Source organism: Sorghum bicolor, chromosome 8, assembly GCF_000003195.3.
Source record: "Sorghum bicolor cultivar BTx623 chromosome 8, Sorghum_bicolor_NCBIv3, whole genome shotgun sequence".
NCBI lineage: Eukaryota > Viridiplantae > Streptophyta > Magnoliopsida > Poales > Poaceae > Sorghum > Sorghum bicolor.
In genome coordinates, this window is record NC_012877.2 from 49,089,463 (window position 1) to 49,109,827 (window position 20,365).

The following is a 20,365-nucleotide window of genomic DNA, read 5'->3' on the forward strand; positions in this document are numbered from 1 at the left end:
CGGTCGAGTGTACCCGCGCACGAGGCGCCGGCCTGGCCTGAGTCGCGGTCGCTGCCGCATGGCCCTGGCCTCCCTCGCGGCCTCGCTCCCAATCGCCGCCACCGCCTCCGCCGCCTCCGCCGCGGTGAGACTCCGATTCCGCGTCCGCATCGGCCGCGCCATGGCCTCCTCCGCCGCCGCAGGCGCGAGCGCGGCCACAGGGGCCTCGCCGGCGAGGGTGGGCGTGGTACAAATGACCTCCGTCGGGGACGTCGACGCCAACTACGCCACCTGCTCCCGCCTCACCAAGGCAAGTCCTCCTTTAGTCTCCCCGTCCCCTCTCCTATACCCTAGATAGGCCGCCGCCCGCCGCCGCTGCTAACAGGGTTACCGCTGGTTGGGCCGCCGCCGCGTCGTGACGGGCGTAGTAGGTGTGGTCTGCAACTGATGATTAAGGAGCTTTCTGATGATGCAGAGCAGTTGCTGTGCGTTGGTTCTGCACCTGGTTGTTCGCTTGTTCCGTTGTTCGTGTTAAAAAAAATGGAGCTGTTTTATATTTTGGATGGTGGGGATTGTGATGTGATGACGGAAATGCAATTTGTTTATCGCTGATACAGCCTATAGTGAAAGATGATAAATGAACACTACATTTGATACTCTCATGTGGGATATGCAAAACTTCCCTCAAATTTCACGTAAACACGAATGCGAAGACGAGTAATTGTCGATGAATCTTGCTGGTTAGAACGTTATGTTGCTTTTATACTGTGTCAATCATAGTTTGGGTGAGCACACATGTATAGTGTTTGAAGATAAGCATTGATTGTCATAGTCCAACAGCATGGTGCAACCAGCTTTCCTTGGTGGTACGACAGCTTATCAACCTGCAAAATATGGAGCTGTACACATTGTTGTGTATCTGATATTCTGATATTGACAGCATTGTTAGACTGACAGTTCTTAGTAGTTAGTACGTCAGTAGCCTCATTGTACTGCCCATATTTATACCTGATTGGCTTTATTAATATGGTTTTCTTCTATTGCTCCTCGTTTTTATATATGAATAATGCTGAGTAGACTAACATGGAAGCTTACATAAATATATATATATTTTTAATTTAGGAAGCAGCTGCCTCTGGAGTGAAATTTCTTTGCTTCCCTGAGGTCTTCTCATTCATTGGATCCAAGGATGGCGAGTCTGTTAAGCTAGCTGAACCATTAGATGGACCAATAATGCAAAGATATTGCTCACTTGCAAAGTTAGTGAGAACAAAACTGTTGCTTTTCTTTTAATATTTCACATTTGTGACATTGCAATGTGCCTAGACTATACACTTTATCATTTAATTTCCCGAAATGCTCCTGTATTCATGGAATCTATGTTCTGGTTGTCATAACTTGATTTTTTTGTCGCCTCACGTAATTATCTTTTTTACCATTTGTACATGTTATACTCCCCTGTCCATCTGTTTTAGCTTACAAAGACATCTTTTAGCTCATATGTATGCACACAAGCATATTTAACAATGTTACACTCTCCTTTAACTGTGTATTTGTTAGTCTTCACATTTTTTTTATACATACAGATTTTACTAATGAAATTTGCACTTGACATATGAGAACTTCACTTGGCAGAGAATCAAGCATGTGGTTATCTCTTGGGGGATTTCAAGAAAAGGGACCTGATGATTCTCACCAGTACAATACTCATGTATTAATTGATGATACTGGAAAAGTTAGGAGCTCATATCGAAAAATACATTTGTAAGTTCTTTAACTTTACATCTTTCCAAAACATGCATTTAGGAATATTTGCAAATAGCTGGAGCTTAATCACTTGTTTTTCTCTACTGTACGAAGTCTCTGAACTTAACATTGCATCTTTTTTTTTTTCTCAAATGAGAATGTACTCTCTTAGGACCTGTACAGAAAGAGCCAAATGAACCGGGGGTCCATCCCATTATGGGAAAAAATATGTTATTTCTTTTCCACCTGTGTCAGTGAGCAAACACGATGCCACATTTCATTACTTCAGCACTATGAGTTGGTTGTTCTTGAATTAGGGAAACACCATTAATAGTGATAAACTCAAAGACATGAAAACATTTCAGCTATACTGGTCCTAGCACAGAAGTATATTTATGAATATTCTGTCAAATTCTTCATTCTCTCTTGTTACTGTTTTCTCATTGCTGCACCGCACCTTGTGCGTTCATCTTCTGTGGCGAAGGTTTGATGTTGATGTACCTGGCAATATGGTGTACAAGGAAAGTCGTTTCACAAGTGCAGGTAATTATATATGTAAAAAAATATCTGTTTTCTTGCAGAGGTTGATGTTATTTCTAATACATATAAATTTTTCGTTGTTGGTTCAAACTTCAAACCACTGCTATATGATTGAATTTTACACATAAGTTTTCAGGCAATGAGTCCATGAAATTATGTACAATATACTCATAACAGGCTTATAAATATAAATTTACTCTTGGAACAAAATATATGCTTCTAAGGGTATGCAGTTCTCTTGGTTGTTCGATTAAAAACAAATTTTATGCTTTTGCTCGTCTTTGTTCTTTTTAATTTTTTCTTCTATTTATAACAGTACAAAATCATTCAGACCCCTAGGGATTGTTCAAGAACTGCATGTAGCAGTTTGTTTATAATAATTCTTCTGTTATGACCGGCATCCAATACCAGCGCCGCAGGCCCAATGGTGGCTAGGGGTGCTGGCGGCTGCTGGGGTCAAGGCCCATATTTATTATATTTATTAGAGATAAATTAGATTAATTTTCATATTATATTCCAGAGACCTATATATATATTGTAAGAACTATTCAGAGGAGATTAAGCAGAAACATATTATTGTTTCCGGCTTCCTCAGGGAGCCGGGAGAAACCCTAGCCGCCTTTGCCCTAACTGCTCCAGCCAGCAGAACGGCGCCCACGCGCCGTTGCCGAGGTCTCAGGCCTCGCCCTCCAATCTTCCACCCCTACAACCTACGCAGCAACACCGGTAGGGCTCCTAGTCCTATCAACCTGGTATCAGAGACCTTGTCGATCATGGAGCAGCCGCCCGCTGCCGCCGCCGGCGCGACGGAATCGCTGATTTCCCCAACTTCCAGTGCGCCTCCAGCAACCTCGGGTGCGCTGCTGCCTTCCTCGTCCCAGCCGCTGTCGGGCTCTGTCCGTCCGCGGCCGGTCCTCACGCCGGAGGAGGTCACGGCCTCCATTGTCCACCTCAGCCACAGCGTCAAGGAGCTGCAGGACATGATGAAGGCGTTCCTCAGCGTCCAGCAGGGGGCGCCAGCACACCAGTCGCCCAACCCGCCACCTACGTTGCCGTCATCGTCGGTTCCGCTCATCACCTACCCGTACGGGATGCCCTCCGATCCCATGCCATTGGCGGCAACCTCTGCCCAGCCGGTGGGGACTCAAGTACCGCTCCACCTGCTGCAGTTTCCGCCGTCTCCTTCGCCAATCCCGACGTGGGCGTATGGTTCGTCGGCGGCGCCCTATCCCGGAGCCGCGCCGGTCTACTCCTCGTCCCCGCTGCGGACAGCCATCCCACCGGCGCCCTCGACGGGCAGTCCCGTCGACCATGGGGGACCCTATGCATCGGGCACCCTGTACGGCGGCGTGGATGGACTGCTGTTCCACGCCACCAGCGCCGGCTCGACAGCTGCTGCGACAGCGGCGCCCGCACGTCCTGGTTTGTCCCTGGGTACCGACCAGGGAGCCCACTACGAGCACTACCCGCTGCGACGCGGGAGCAGCCTCGATCGGCTGCCTCACAAGACTCACCGCCTGGACTTCGAGACATATGATGGTTCTGAGGATCCCCTGAATTGGCTCAATCACTGCGAGCAGTTTTTCAGGGGACAACGCTGGCCGGCCTCTGACAGAACATGGATGGCGTCCTATCACCTCCGCGGGCTGGCTCAGACGTGGTACTACGCCCTCGAGCAGGACGAGGGCATGCCGTCGTGGGAGCGCTTCGTCGACCTGTGCCGTCAGCGCTTCGGTCCTCCTATTCGCGGCACCAGAGCGGCGGAGTTGGGGCGCCTGCCGTGGCACTCTACCGTCCAGGAGTTCGCCGACCGGTTCCAGGCGGTGTCCTGCCACGCCCAAGGCCTCTCCACCAAGCTAAAGGCAGACCTCTTTGTTGGTGGCCTCCCTGAGTACATCCGGGTCGACGTGGAGATGCGCGAACCGCCCGACGTCCAGACGGCCATCTACTTGGCGCGGGCGTTCGAGCGCCGGGCGGCGGCCATGCAGACTGCGCCACCACCGCGAGCCGCGCGACCTCCACCACGCGCTGGCCTGCCTCCGCGCGCCCCGCTTCCACCAGCCGGGGCTCCAGCGCCGGGAGCTGCTACAAACGCAGGAGCCCAGGGGGCGCCACCGGCTCGCCAGTTCCGCCGCCTGTCTCCGGCCGAACAAGCGGAACGCCGCCGCCAGGGGCTGTGTTTCAACTGTGATGAACCTTATGTCCGGGGACACGTGTGCCCTCGGCTGTTCTACTTGGAGTCCGCCGACTATGTCGAGGAGGAGGAACAGGAAGCGGCTGCGGCAGACTTCGACGCCGCAGCTTACCCGGAGGAGCCTGCCGACAGCCATGCTAACGCACTCGTCGTGTCTCTCCATGCTGTTGCAGGAATTCGCCCGCCCAACGCCATGCTCCTTCCCGTTACCATCAAGGGCGAGCGCTTCCTCGCCCTACTCGACTCCGGCTCCACGCACACGTTCATCAAGGGAGCCGCGATGCGTCGCCTCGGGTTGGCCCCTGCGGGTGGCGGGCACCTGCGGGTTCAGGTGGCCAACGGGGACCACATGACGTGCGAAGGTGTCGCACAGAACGTGCCCATCCGCATCGGCAAGGAGGACTTCACTGTCACAGGGGTGGGCATCGACTTGGGAGCCTTCGACGTCATCCTAGGCTTCGACTTCATTCGCGCGCTAGGGCCGGTGCTGTGGGACTGCGACGCCCTCACCATGGAGTTCACGCGCGCGGGACGCCGCGTCACCTGGCAAGGCGTGCCAGGTCCTCAGGCCGCTGCTCCGCAGCAGGGGGTGGCCGCGGTCAGAGCAGACCCGCAGCTACCCCTCCTGGACCGTCTTCTGGAGCAGCACGCCCACATCTTCGACGAGCCCAAGGGGCTGCCGCCAGCTCGCCCCTACGATCACCGCATCCATCTGCTGCCCGGTACAGCCCCCGTCGCGGTGCGCCCATATCGGTACCCGCAGCTGCAGAAGGATGAGCTGGAACGTCAATGCGCCGCTATGCTTGCGCAAGGGATCATCAGACCGAGCACATCTCCCTTCTCCGCGCCCGTCCTCTTGGTGCGGAAGGCCGATTCCTCGTGGCGCTTCTGCATCGACTACCGCGCCCTCAATGCCAAGACCTCCAAGGACAAATTCCCGATCCCCGTCGTTGACGAGCTCTTGGATGAGCTCCACGGGGCGCGCTTCTTCACCAAGCTCGACCTACGTTCCGGCTACCACCAGGTGCGCATGCACCCAGAGGACATCGCCAAGACGGCGTTCAGGACGCATCACGGCCATTTCGAGTTCCTGGTGATGCCGTTCGGGCTATCCAACGCCCCGGCAACCTTCCAGGCTTTGATGAACGACGTCCTGCGACCCTACTTGCGGCGGTTCGTGCTGGTATTTTTTGATGACATCTTAATTTACAGCTCCTCGTGGTCCGAGCATTTGCAGCACGTCGGCATCGTCCTCAGCGCACTACGGGCGCACCACCTCCACCTCAAGCGCTCTAAGTGCTCCTTTGGAGCATCTTCGGTGGCCTATCTGGGCCATGTGATCGCAGAAGGAGGAGTGGCCATGGACGCCGACAAGGTGGCTGCGGTGGCGGCGTGGCCACCACCGCGTTCGGCGCGCGGTCTGCGTGGTTTCCTCGGCCTTGCCGGATACTACCGGAAGTTTATCCGGGACTTCGGCATCATCGCGGCTCCCCTGACGCGTCTCTTGCGGCGAGACGCGTTTGCGTGGGACGACGACGCAACGACGGCATTTGAGGCGCTCAAGCGCGCCTTGACCACGGGCCCAGTTCTCCAGATGCCCAACTTCGACGAACCCTTCATGGTGGACTGCGACGCGTCGGGGGCGGGGTTCGGCGCGGTGCTGCACCAGGGCGCTGGACCCCTCGCCTACTTCAGCCGGCCCTTTGCGGCTCGCCACCTCAAGTTGGCCGCGTATGAACGCGAGCTCATTGGGTTGGTACAGGCGGTCCGTCACTGGCGCCCATATCTGTGGGGGCGTCACTTCCTGGTTCGCACGGATCATTACAGCTTGAAGTTTTTGCTGGACCAGCGTTTGTCTACAGTGCCCCAACATCAGTGGATCAGCAAATTGTTCGGCTTCGACTTCTCGGTGGAGTACCGACCAGGGCGCTACAATACTGTGGCGGATGCTCTATCCCGCCGCGATGCTGAGGATGAGGTGGCTGCTCGACCACCTGCGAGTGTCGGGGCGGTGTTCGCCGTGTCCGGCCCGTCGTTCGCCCTCCTGGACGAAATCCGACGTGCCACGATGACAGCACCAGATAGCTGCGCGCTACTGGACCAGTTGCGGGCCGGCGAGCTGGGCGACCCCTGGCATGTCGTTGACGGCCTGCTCCTCCACGGTTCCCGTGTCTGGGTACCAGACTATGGAGATCTACGACAGCAGGTGCTCCTTTTGGCGCATACGGCTGGCCACGAGGGCATCCAGAAGACGCTCCATCGCCTCCGCGCTCACTTCTTCATCCCACGGGACTGTGTGCTGGTCCAGGACTTGGTACGTTCTTGTACCACATGCCAGCGCAACAAGACGGAGACGGTGCAGCCGGCTGGACTCTTGCAGCCCCTTGATGTACCCACCCAGGTATGGGCGGATATATCAATGGACTTCATCGAGGGCCTGCCCAAGGTTGCGGGCAAGTCTGTCATCCTGACGGTGGTGGATCGCTTCTCCAAATACGCCCACTTCATCGCGCTGAGTCATCCCTACACCGCCACGACCGTCGCTCGCGCCTTCTTCGACGGCATCGTCCGCCTTCACGGGTTTCCCCTCTCCATTGTCAGCGACCGGGATCCCGTGTTTACAGGTCGGGTGTGGCGTGATCTCTTCCAGATGGCCGGCGTCAAGTTACGCATGAGTACCGCCTTTCACCCGCAGACGGACGGCCAGTCGGAGGTGGTCAACAAGGTGATTGCCATGTACTTACGTTGTGTAACAGGTGATCGTCCCCGGGCATGGGTGGATTGGCTCTCATGGGCGGAGTATTGCTACAACACGTCCTTCCACACCGCCCTTCGCGCCACGCCATTCGAGGTTGTCTACGGCCGCTCCCCGCCGCCTCTCCTGCCCTATACACCGGGCACGGCTCGTACAGAGGCCGCGGATGCTCTTCTTCGCTCCCGGGACGAGGTCCTGGCGGAGGTACGCCAGCGTCTGCTCCAGGCGCAGCAGCTGTCCAAGAAATACTACGATGCAGGCCACCGCGACGTCGAGTTCCAGGTGGGGGACTGGGTTTGGTTGCGGCTGCTCAACCGCACAACCCAGTCTCTGGTGCCCGGCGCCAAAGGGAAGCTCGGCCCCCGGTATGCTGGGCCATTCTGCATCTTGGAGCGCGTGGGCAACGTCGCCTACCGTCTTCAACTTCCGGAGGGCGCGCGTCTTCACGATGTCTTTCATGTGGGCTTGCTCAAGCGCCACCGTGGAGACCCCCCATCTGCCCCAGGAGCTCTTGGGCCGACTTTAGACGGCCGGTTGGCTCCAGCTCCAGCCAAGGCGCTCCGTGCCCAACAACGTCGCGGCTCGTGGCAGGTGCTTATTCAGTGGCGAGGCTTTCCTGAAGAGGATGCGACATGGGAGCTGGTCGACGAGTTCAAGACCTTCTACCCCGACTTCCAGCTCGAGGACGAGCTGTTTGCGCAGGCGGGGAGAGATGTTATGACCGGCATCCAATACCAGCGCCGCAGGCCCAATGGTGGCTAGGGGTGCTGGCGGCTGCTGGGGTCAAGGCCCATATTTATTATATTTATTAGAGATAAATTAGATTAATTTTCATATTATATTCCAGAGACCTATATATATATTGTAAGAACTATTCAGAGGAGATTAAGCAGAAACATATTATTGTTTCCGGCTTCCTCAGGGAGCCGGGAGAAACCCTAGCCGCCTTTGCCCTAACTGCTCCAGCCAGCAGAACGGCGCCCACGCGCCGTTGCCGAGGTCTCAGGCCTCGCCCTCCAATCTTCCACCCCTACAACCTACGCAGCAACACCGGTAGGGCTCCTAGTCCTATCATCTTCCCTTTTTTATTCTTATACTTCTGAGTATCTTACTTTGAGCAAAATATTGTGGTAGAAGTAACATCCTGTTGGCTTGGCTGAAAGAATATTGTTTTACTGTAGTGCTGTAACAGTGCTGTCTTGGATGAAGTAGTACCTGCTGTTGTAATATTGAACTGCAATTGATTCCATATGATGTTTTCTCTCTGTTATATTACTTATTAGGCGATACACTTGTTTCTGTGGATAGCCCTTTTGGACGGTTGGGGCTTACTGTTTGCTATGATTTGAGATTCCCAGAGCTTTATCAAATTTTGCGATTTAAGCATCAAGCACAGGTGGTTACGCATTCTAATATACTTCACACAAGAAATATGATTGATTATATTGGGTGTCAATATGCCATCCTATCATATTTTGTGAATTGTGATCCTGTCTTAATTTTGTCTCATAGGTACTACTAGTACCATCTGCATTCACAAAGATAACCGGGGAGGCACACTGGGAAATTCTCCTCCGCGCTCGTGCAATTGAGACACAATGTTATGTATGTTAATCAAACCCTCCTACTTCTTTGACATGTGGCACACATTTCATTTGGAAATCGAATTATCTCATGTTGCCCAATTTTGTTGGTAACATGAGATAGATAAAATAAAAAGTTAATGCTGGACCAATTATACAACATCTGCTTTTCTGTTGTGATTTTAAAACAATGGTGTTCGAAACCATTTGTAGGTTATTGCTGCTGCCCAAGCTGGAAAGCACAATGAAAAAAGAGAAAGCTATGGTGATTCTATAATTATTGATCCATGGGGAACAGTGATAGCTCGACTTCCAGGTATATGTTTTTCTTCTCTTTACTTTTTTGAGTTAAGATTCTTTTGTATATCTTAACTGGGACTTATTTGTTCATGATTTATCTGACTTTAATCAAATGCCTCATTTTGTTACTTAGTTCGGATGAATGCTTGGTGTGGAACACAATTGGCTTGTATTACATGCTGCATGTTTATGCTAGTGCCCTTTTTGTCCGAAGACCTGTGAAACAACTGTTCTATACGCATATTTTGATGCAATTGCTTGATTAAAGAAAATGTGGTTGCAGATCGGCTCTCGACTGGATTTGCAGTTGTAGATCTTGATTTATCAAAAGTTGAGGCTGTGAGAACTCGAATGCCAATCTCAGAGGTACTACTGCTTTCCTAGGGATCCACCGTCACTTTGCTCCAATTTCAAGCAGGACCAGAAGTTCTTTTTGTCTTTGTCTATAACAGTTTACTATTGTCCTATGTTTTGCAGCACCGGAAGTTCGACAGCGATTGGAAACCCACGACTATTTAATAGCTGAGGGCTGTTTTGTGTTTCCTATGTTTGTGCACACATATAGTTGATATATTCATCTATGCATAATTACCATAGGTTTGGTCAGTTTGACTGGGAACTCCAGCAAGAGAGAGGTTGTTGAACAAAATAATTTGCAAAGGCATAGCACTGTGTAGAAAATGGAAGACATCGGTGCTTGTTGAAATTTGTCTTTTACCTGCCAACGACAAGTTGTAGCGAGAATGTTGTGGTAATTGTCAGCTTCATAATACTCGGATGTAATAGGGCTGAGATATTGTTATTTCAACGTCACATCGAATCTTTAGACATAATTATAAATAATTAAATATAGATAAAAAAATAACTAATTGCATAGTTTGCCTGTAATTTATGAGATGAATCTTTTGAGTCTAGTTAGTCCATGGTTAAACAATAATTACTAAATACAAATGAAAGTACTACAATAGCTGAATTTAAAATTTTTGTGAACTAAACGAGGCCTTAGCTTCAAAATGGAACATGTGCAAGCACCGCAAAAAAGATCTCTAGTAACAAAACCAATCCTCGATCTACAGACCTGGCACACAAATGCCTTTCTTTTGGAACTTAATACATCTAAAACTAAATCAGATCAGAAACGAGAATACTGTCACTGTAACACGGAGTCAGATAAACAATGGAGTACTGAAGGCGACATACCTGTCGACAAGGAGACGTCTGTGGTAACTTTGTCAATTTGTCAATTTTAAGATGTGTCAATCCAACTCGATTCTTTGAAGGTGCTCATAGAAGTAGGGAGTGTGTACGTGTTTATAGGGGTAAGTGTACGCTTATGTATGTGAGCGTTTACGTCCATAAAAAAAAGAAGAAAAATTAATGCAAGACAAGCAAGTGAGCAACCAGTTCCAACAAGGGAAAAGAAGAAAAATCAAGAAGGGAAGAAAGATTGCAATATGATTTACAATACCACCGAGAAAATCTAAACGTTGTCAATTATCATTCCCTTTTGTCCAGTTTGACATTGACTGCAAACCAAATAAGGGAAATAAAAGCTGACAAAGCAAATATGTGTTGTCATTTTTTTTTTTGAACTTTTGTGTTGTCAAATTTACTTGCATAAAACCAGGGATGCTTAAATAGGCAAATATTGGACTACTTTCGTCACACTGCTGTTTTATAATCTTCAAACACAGAGTAAACAAAGAATATCTCATTATCATCATGGAAAAGCTTTACTTCATGAAAGAATAAATTCAAAGAAATTTGGTAGTGGCAAAATGAAACTATAATATCTTATAAGTCTTCTTGAATCAAATTGAAAGTTATCTTTTCCACATCACATGGCCTATACTACATTAAGAAATGCTAAGTCACATATTGAAGAAGCATGAATAATATCAAAACTGTTGAAGGATGTAGCAGGCAAAATAGATAATTGGTTAATACTGCATACTGGTTTCACGTGTTCTATATTGCTGGCAGCTATATTTTATTCAATATGAACCAGCTCAGATAATCTATTATCAAACTGGATCATGTCAGGAGTCACTAGTAAATAAACATGTGGATATCTGGCAATTTTCTAGCACAGATGGGCATAACTGTGGTATCGATTTTTTTTATATACTTGGCACTCGACAACATATAAACCAGAATCCCATACAGTTTATTCAATATGAACCAGTTTTTTTTTTTGAACATTGATCTATATCAAATTGGATCATGTCAGGAGTCACCAGTTAATAAACATGTGGATATTTTTGCAATTTTTTAAGCACAGATGGGTATAACTGTGGGATCAATTTTTTTTTAATATATATTCCCACACAGTAATACATCCACTACTATACCCAAGGACAAAAATAAATATCTGACTACACACAAGGACCACAATGCTCAAAAAGGAAAAGAAAACACAGGAGAAATTAAATTTGAGTGCATAATATGCATAATAAGTCATAATGCAAGACAAAGTACTGTAAAGAGAAGGTATAAGAAAGGAGGTTCACATGCACATTAGGCACTAATCATGGTTCGGGCTCCACAAAATGGTGACAGCATACACTGTCAAGTACTACAAGCAGTTTGCCAATGCCACTTCATACACAAATGATTAGATAAAGGCAAGTAGACCTGTTTAGATTTGAAAATTTTTGGCCCAAAGAGAAAATTTTTTGTAGAATTGGGGCCTAGGAACTAAACGGGGCCAAAAAAATTTTGGGGATTTTGGGCTGCAACTGTGCACGCACTCCTATAGAAGCCCACCAATGACAACTGCAAATACATGCAGCCCAAGTTGTGTCAGAAAAAAATTTGCCAAACTAAACATCTAAAATTTTTCGCGTGTTCTGACCACAAAAAATTTTAGCACTTTGGCCAAAAAAATTCAAATCTAAACAGAAACAGCTAGCCCCATGAAGTGACGGCATATCAGCCTACTCAAGGATGAACCAAAAAAAGTACAACAACATCAGAAAGATGTATACAAGTAGTAGCTGCTGCAGCGACTGAAGACAATGCTCCGAAACATCAGTCAGATTACTGTTTCGCAGCATCTGGCAATGACTTTGAAAATAAGGGAACATATGGTAGAAAATATTCAGAGTCAGAGTCAATGTGTCCAAGATTACGGATGACATGCACCCTCCCGCTATCCATGTCATAAGACATTAGCGTTTTTTCATGACGACCAAAAACAAAGAATACCATGTTGCGGTCTGGGTGGATAGCAACAACAATAAACTCATGAAATCCAAAGTGGACATACTTCCTTCCGACCAGATGCTTATAGCAGACAGTGTGCTTTAAGGTCCATTCATCGGTGTCTTTATCCTCGAGGACCCAGATTGCGAGCTTATCCCCGACCATATCATCATCATTTGCAAGGTGCAATCTCCCCTGGGACAGATCAATGAATCCAGGACCAGTATCATGGAATGGTGAATCCTCGGAGCGTGGAAAATCAATGATCCTCCAAGTTTCCCCCTTCACATCCACCGCCCCAATTACGCACTCAATGGCGATCACATACAGCACACCATTGACAAATACACTCTTAAATTCACACTGTGGTATAAACTCAAAGCTCCAGGCACTCTTCTTGTGGCACCAAACTCCGGTTTCAGATGTGTATATCTTCACCCCTAGGACATGGCCACCCCCAGCATCATAATCTTCATCATCCACATCCAACTGAAACTCAAAGATGTAGAAGTGGGAGGAGAACGCCGGATCAAACCCGAGGCGAACCGTCTGCACCTTATTGGACCAGCCCCATGAGACTGGCACGGCGGCCCAGTTCTCGGTAGCAGGATTGAAGACGAGGTAGTCGAACAAGCCCTCGTCAGCGTTTCTGAAGCTGTGGCAGAGCAGGAGGCCGTTGCAGCTGTCGACCAGGTCGAGGTGCTCCCGCTCGCGGTCGGGCAGGAACGGGAATGAAGGGTCGATGAGCGGGCGGCCGGTCCCGGACACGTCGGTGAAGCAGCAGCGAACCGGCGTCGACTCCGAGGAGCCGACGGCGGGCCTTCTTCGGTACAAGATGCCGGCAAGGGTCTGGGGGAGGCTCCTGCGGTAGTCGGGGTGGGAGATAATCGCGCGCCAGCGAGTGGAGACGCACCGGAAGCGGCAGAGGGACCTGTACGGCACGCGCGAGAGGATCTCGACGAGGAGGTCGTCGGTGAGCTGCGTCGCGGGGTTCGGCTTCCGCTTCCTCCGGACCCTCTTCTTAGAGCTGGATCCACCCGCCATCGCCGCGGGCGGAGGCGAGGAAGGGGTGACGGCGAGCGGGAGGCAGCGCTAGCATTCGGACGGCCAGGTGCAGCCGTAGATGGTGAAGAAGATGGTGGCGGCGTGCGTGCGTGTGCAAGGGCCTTCAGGACTCGGAGGCCCATTCCCTGTTTCGCTGGCCGCGACTGAGATGGTAATGCGCCACGGATCAGCCCAATCCTCATCACAAATACAAGGCTTACTTTGGCAGCGGGGGCAAAGTAGCCCAGGGAATATAGCCACGCGCGTGGAAATTTTTGGATTTTTGATTCCCGCCACCACCACGGGGAGGATAACCTGCGGGGGTGAGTTTTCCTGCGGCTGCTTGGCAGCCAATTGAGGACTTGCGAGAGTTGTTTGCCAGTTTGGTTTTCTGGTGTTGCTCTTATCACTATCGACGAATTTTAAAATAATATATTAAACAAATCATAAAAAAATCAGAATTTAAGGAAGCTACCATAGATTAACGTTGAAACCACAAAACCGTGAAAAAACTCAGGAATAGGTCTCTCTATACAAAAATGATATTTCAAATATGAAATCATGTCTAATAATTATCATCTAAAATCTAGCGATAGCATTGAAACAGATGGTTCTCCATCCTTTACATACAATAGATAGATATAAACCGGGTTATAATGACCTAGTCTATGAACATATATACAAAAAAATGAAAAATTCTTCTCCTGGGAACCGGTAATGCTTGGGTTCTTCTTGGCACAGTGGTTGAAATAATCTGTTTAATACACCCCAAAATCTGATAACCGTGCTGGTTTCTCATAGTGAGGTTTTTCTTCGAGGGACTTCGATCAGGCACCTTCACAGCTGAAGCTCTCTAAGCCACTTAAACATGGCAGTCTTATATCCCCATGGCAAAAGAATGGTATGTCACAAACAAACAGGGAGTTCTAAGCATATCAACATCTGAAAGAAAAATGACATAATGAAGGAACAATATTAATTCGTTAGTTAGGCATACATTGCAGCATGGGCATGACTGGAAAAAAAATGGATGAAGCATAGGACAGATTGTGGTACCTACCAAAAATATAGATAAACTAGAAGATTGGGTTAGGATTGACGATTGCTTCTGATTGAAATTGTTCTTAAAACAAACATGAGCAGCAGACATGGCACAATAAATGAGGAAAAAAGGAATAACGTCATGCAGTGCTATCATTGCACAGTCCAAACTAAAGATAAAGTGTTAGTTATTCACCCTGCTGCAATAACAGGTGTGATAATACAGCTACGAAAGGACTACTGGATTCTAAAGACAAAGGAAAGAAGAATATATTAAGCACTGAAGTATCACCTCACTCATCTCAAATCATGCACGGCTTCCACCAAGTATTCTGCACTTTTGCAATAGATAAATCAGGATGAGTTGGTAATTTACCTCTTTGGCTGCATGAATTACAATGAACTGTATATTTTAGGTTAGCTGCTACTGTATTTAATTTTCCAATCAAGATCTAATGAGGCCTATCCTAAATCACAAAACATGTGCAGTGTTTTGTGGACAGCAGCAAGTAGTGACTAATAGGCATTTTAATCCACACACTGAAACAAAGTCAGCAACCCTCGAACCAAAGTCAAAAATTAAAAAAGGAAACTGACACAACAGACTTCACCTGTCAGAAAACTATCAACCTATGGCTAATGCTTCCAAGTGCAATTGTGCAGAAAAACTTCTAGCATGTGTTAAAAATTGGATCTACCAGAACCAGTTCATGCTACCAATTCATATCAACAAGTGCATTCATGAACCAGTAAACTGGATCTACCAGAACCAGTTAGTGCTAGAAACATAGGATTGCATGTTTATATTTTAGATCAAGCAATGCGAGGCAGGGAGACTACTCTTGGAAAGCAGGAAAGGCAATGAGGACTGAGGACCGGACGATGGCAGCCTGGCCTGGTGAAGATGGACTGAAATGTCAACTACCTGCAGCAGACGACGATTAAAAAAAAGCAAGTGTTAAAAATTAAAGAAATCAAAGCATATGAACTATATAGTGTATACAGTAAGCAGAAATAAACTTGCTATAAATAAACTTCAGAGTCAAAGGACTACTATGGAGCGGCGCAAACTTCAGAGTAAGCATATGAACTTTTTTGGATGAAATTTTGCCATGGGACTTCATGCTCCAGCATTGAGCAATTCAGAGTCAAACTCGACATTAGAACCATAAATAAACTTGCTACCAAAAATCTCTAGTTACTTGCAAATTCAGAGTCATCTTCCCTGCGGCCGGAGGAAAGATGGAGACTGCTCTTGGGTCGGCGAGCTGGCTCCTCGGTCTTGTGCTCAACAAGCTGTCCGATGACTTGGTGAAAGCGTACGTTTCCAGCACAGAGCTCGGCCTCAAGTTTGTGCAGATTAGAAAGGAGATGCTGTACACTAAGGCCTCACGCGACGAAACCAGCAATCCGCCGGCGAGCCGACGCCAATCGCGAGTCGCCCGCAGTTCTGGTCGGGACAAGCAAAGGCCTAGCGCGGCGGACGGCTACCTCCCTCGAACTGAAGCCTAGTACCAGCAGCGGGGGGATCGAGGGCAGGGGGAGGGTGCTCACCGTGCCATGCCGTGCGTGTACGCCCCGGGGATCGGATCGGCGTTGGTCAGCGTCGAGGAAAAGCGGGCAGCGGTGAGGATGGATTGCGGAATAGAATGGGGGCAGAGACGCGGAGCGGATGCACGGGGCAGAGTGGGGAGGAAGATGCTGCCGTCCGCAGCCCCAAGATCTACAAGAAACATGGTGATGATCGAATCAGGAAACCACCCTAGATGCGGTACAGATACAGATGGAAGCGAGCTCACCTGTGGAGTCGGGAGACGGTGGTGCTGGTGTTGCACGGTGGCGGCGATGGAGGAGAAGTCGAGGTGAGGGCCGAGCGGCGGCAATGGAGGAGAGTTGAGGCGAGGCGGAGGGGACGCGACGGAGGGGAGTTGAGTCGAGGGAAACAGACGGGGAATGACGCCCCATGTCTGCAAGCCACGCATGATTCCCTGTGAAAACCCTGCTCCCGTGGGGCCGAGAGACTCGGGTGGCGGTCTTCCAAATGGACGCATGTCGTGATTCGTGGAAAATAGCCGCGCGGGATTCTCCCCCAGAGAAAAAGCCGGGATCCCTCCAGGATTCGCTCCTGCCAAAGGGAGCCTTAAGAAAAAAATCTACTTTTTCTCCCTCAACTTTCATAAAAGTCTATTTTTTTTCTCCCTCAACTTTAAACCGGACAAACCACCTCCCTCAACTTTTTAAACTGTTTATTTTACCTTCTTGGAGCAGTTTCGAAGGCGATTTTTCTACAGTGAATAGTGGTTTTGCTATAGTGACGACAGCTTTGTCTTTTTCTTTTTTAATTATTTCGGCTGAATATTTGAACAATCATAGTAAATCACAGAAAAATTATAAAATGGAAAATCTAATTCTGTTGGACTCCACATAATTAGATCTACACAATGAATATATAATATAGTATACTTTAGTACAAAGTACAAAGTTTTTGTTATAAAGGTTTTATCTTTATCTTTTTTATTTATTTCGGCTAAATATTTGAAAAAATCAAAGTAAATTACAGAAAAATCATAAAATATAAAATATAATTTTATTAGACTCCACACGAGCATATTTACATAGTGAATATATAATATGGTATGATTTAGTATAATTATTTTGTTGTAACTTTAGATCTATGATTTTCTCTAATTAATGGAAATAATTCATAGCCGCAGCTTCTATAATTATTTTGTCAGACTAAAACATACATATATTATATGTTCATTATGTATATATACTCATGTAGAGTCTAATAAAATTAGATTTTCTATTTTATGATTTTCTATGATTTTCTATGTTTTTTCAAAGATTTAGCCAAATAAATAAATAAAAGAAAAGGACAAAACCTTTATAGCAAAAATTTTATACTAAAACATACCATATTATATATTTACTATGTAGATCTACTTACGTGGAGTCCAAAAAAATTGGATTTTCCATTTTATGATTTTTCTGTAATTTACTATGATTTTTCAAAAATTCAACTGGAATAATTAAAAAAGAAAAAAAGACCAAACCACGTTACTGTAGAGAAACCGCCTCCGAAACTGCTCCAGAGAGGTAAAATGCATAGTTTGAAAAGTTAAGGGAAGTGATTTACCCGGTTTTAGAGTTGAGGGAGGAAAAGCGGACTTTCATGAAAGTTGGTGGAGAAAAAGTAGACTTTTTCCTACATTTAATGCCCTCGTAATGATATATTCACACTTGATATAAAGTTTAATTATCTATTTTCTTTTTTATGTATGTTTTCATAATATTTTATGAGGATAAATTAAGATTTGTATAATAAACTAGAGGTCTTAAATTACGTAGAAAGGGAAAACATAAATATACATATAGTAGTTGCACTCTCTATCATCATTTTCCATATGAATATATTTGATATTTATTTTTTTCGTAGAAGCGCACGAACATATTTACTAGTTAGCATATAAAATAGCTAAAAATAGTATCTTCCATTGGGCTTAGGCTAATTTTTCTCGGCAGCGGGATCTATACTCCACAAGCTCTATCCAGGCCTTGTTTAGTTCCCAAAAAATTTTGCAAAATTTTTCAGATTCTCCGTCACATCGAATCTTTAGACACATGCATAAAGTATTAAATATAGATAAAAATAAAAACTAATTGTACAGTTTGGTCGGAATTGACGAGACAAATCTTTTGAGCCTAGTTAGTCCATGATTAGACAATATTTGTCAAATACAAACGAAAGAGCTACAATGTCGATTTTGCAAAATATTTTAGAACTAAGGCCTTGTTTAGTTTGCAAAATTTTTGGTTTTTGGCTACTGTAGCACTTTCGTTTTTATTTGACAAACATTATCCAATCACGGAGTAACTAGGCTCAAAAAATTCATCTCACAAATTACAGGTAAACTGTGTAATTAGTTTTTATTTTTCTCTATATTTAATGTTGTATGCATGCGACCAAAGATTCTATGTGACGAGAAATCTTTAAAATTTTTGCGAACTAAATGAGGCCTAAACAAGGCCTAAGGTTCGTGGGCAGACCAAAATCCGTTGGACTCAAACGGGCCTGCAGGGTCGCTGTATAGAGTTTCTCTCACCGTCCATCCTCTCATATTCTTCTTGTTAATTTTTGCATACTCTCTTGACAACCTAGATTTTTGTAAATCATTATGGCATACAATCACATAGTAGTGTAATCATTTTTAGCCCAAGCAGTCTTCCATATAAAATTTAAAACAGCTAGCATGTCTTATGTATTTCAGGTAAAAATTACAATGTGAATATTCCACAAATTTCGAAACAGCTAACATGTAAAAATTACAATGTGAATATTCCATACAGATTTCAAATCAGCTAGCATGGCCTATGGCATCAAGGTCTCGGCGTCATAGGCCACAGTGCCTGAGCTCAGGGGTCCAAAGATAGATTTTTGATACATAGAGATAAATATGAATTTTTGACGGAAAAACGTTAAATTGGAAAAAAAGAAAAAAACAGGCAAGATGGTAATAATGGGACACAGGATCAATCCAATCCTCATCGGTCCTAGAAAGTTTAGAGAAGCAAACAAACAACAAATCTTCTCCTTTGTTGTAAAAAATACAAATCTTCTTCTTAGCTTATGCATAGCTTTCATGTTAGCATTTTTCTTAGTTTGAGCCTTGTTTAGTTCGCAAAAATTTTCAAGATTTCCCGTCACATCGAATCTTTGGTCGCATCTATGGAGTATTAAATATAAGCGAAAATAAAAACTAATTGCACGGTTTACTTGTAATTTATGAGATGAATATTTTGAGTTTAGTTACTCCGTAATTGGATAATGTTTGTCAAATAAAAACGAAAGTGTTACAGTAGCCCAAAACCAAAAAAATTGCGAACTAAACAAGGCCGACAAAAGGAACAAACTTGAAAAAAAACCCCTCCATCCCGTCAGTTGGACTTGTCCATAGTAATCATGGATGATGATGCCAATTGCTCTGCCTCTCCTAACTAAATCTTGAAAGCTCTCGATCAACATTGACTTTTAATCCACTCATGCTTGTCCTTTGATTTGTTCCACTACGGGAAGCAGTGGCTTCCCCTAGTGTCAAATGCACTCGGAGAAGCCTTCTCCGAGTACAACACTCGGGAAAGAGGGTCCAGTGTATCTTTTTACGGGAAAGACGTCTTCCCCGAGAGTCAAAAATCGTGCACTCGGAGAAGGCTTTCCCGAGAGCCGTCCTGACACTCGAAAAAGAGTTGACGCCGTTGGTGGACAACCGGCGCCGTTTCCTTCTCTTTTTTTTAAAAAAAAATAAATTCTTCTCCGAGTGCAACACTCGGGGAAGACACCCTTTTCCCCGAGCGCCACAACCCAGACACTTGGGGAAGATACCCTCTTTCCTGAGCGCTGTAGCCTAGACACTCGGGGAAGAAACCCTCTTCCCCGAGCGCTGTAACCCAAGCACCTGGGGAAGAAACTCTCTTCTTCGAGTGCCGCAACCCATGCACTCTATGTAAACAACAAAGCATATATATATATATATATATATATATATATATATATATATATATATATATATATATATATATATCACAAACCACAAATCAAAAGTAATATGGCCTTGATTAGTTCAAAATTTTTTGTAAAATAGGAATAGTACCACTTTTGTTTGTATTTGACAAATATTATCCAATTATGGAATAACTAGACTCAAAAGATTCGTTTCGTCAATTCCGATCAAACTATGCAATTAGTTTTTATTTTCGTCTATATTTAATACTTCATGCATGCGTCTAAAGATTTGATGTGATAGGAAATCTGAAAAAATTTTACAAAATTTTTTAGAAACTAAACAAGGCCTATATCACAAACCACAAATCGAGGACCACGCAGCGAGTGGGGCAAACCCGCAGGGGCGGCTAGGTACGGAGGGCGGCCGGCTGCCAGCGGCGGCGGCCGCGAGCTCTCGGAGAGACAGGCGTGCGGCG

At 46.3% G+C, this 20,365-nt stretch overlaps 3 protein-coding genes across 4 annotated transcripts; 1 reads left to right on the forward strand and 2 right to left on the reverse strand.

Moving 5' to 3' along the window:
* Positions 22 to 9,958, forward strand: LOC8064565 (nitrilase-like protein 2). Its single transcript, XM_002442135.2, has 9 exons — positions 22 to 289; positions 1,102 to 1,238; positions 1,615 to 1,743; positions 2,210 to 2,268; positions 8,498 to 8,610; positions 8,727 to 8,819; positions 9,011 to 9,113; positions 9,381 to 9,463; positions 9,575 to 9,958. Exons 1-9 carry the CDS (start codon positions 59 to 61, stop codon positions 9,614 to 9,616), a joined length of 990 nt encoding a protein of 329 aa, XP_002442180.1. The 5' UTR covers positions 22 to 58; the 3' UTR covers positions 9,617 to 9,958.
* Positions 12,137 to 13,345, reverse strand: LOC8064566 (F-box protein At5g07610). The gene has a single exon (XM_002443177.1). It carries the CDS (start codon positions 13,343 to 13,345, stop codon positions 12,137 to 12,139), a length of 1,209 nt encoding a protein of 402 aa, XP_002443222.1.
* Positions 13,856 to 16,380, reverse strand: LOC110429903. Of its 2 annotated transcripts, XR_002447097.1 has the most exons (4): positions 16,186 to 16,380; positions 15,941 to 16,109; positions 15,227 to 15,311; positions 13,856 to 14,718 (listed from the first exon to the last, which is right to left on the reverse strand). XR_002447097.1 is itself a non-coding variant. In XM_021446642.1 (3 exons), exons 1-3 carry the CDS (start codon positions 16,349 to 16,351, stop codon positions 15,308 to 15,310), a joined length of 339 nt encoding a protein of 112 aa, XP_021302317.1. In that variant the 5' UTR covers positions 16,352 to 16,380; the 3' UTR covers positions 13,856 to 15,307. The 2 variants fall into 2 exon arrangements, 1 of the variants encoding a protein (XP_021302317.1); XM_021446642.1 differs by having other exon boundaries at positions 13,856 to 15,311.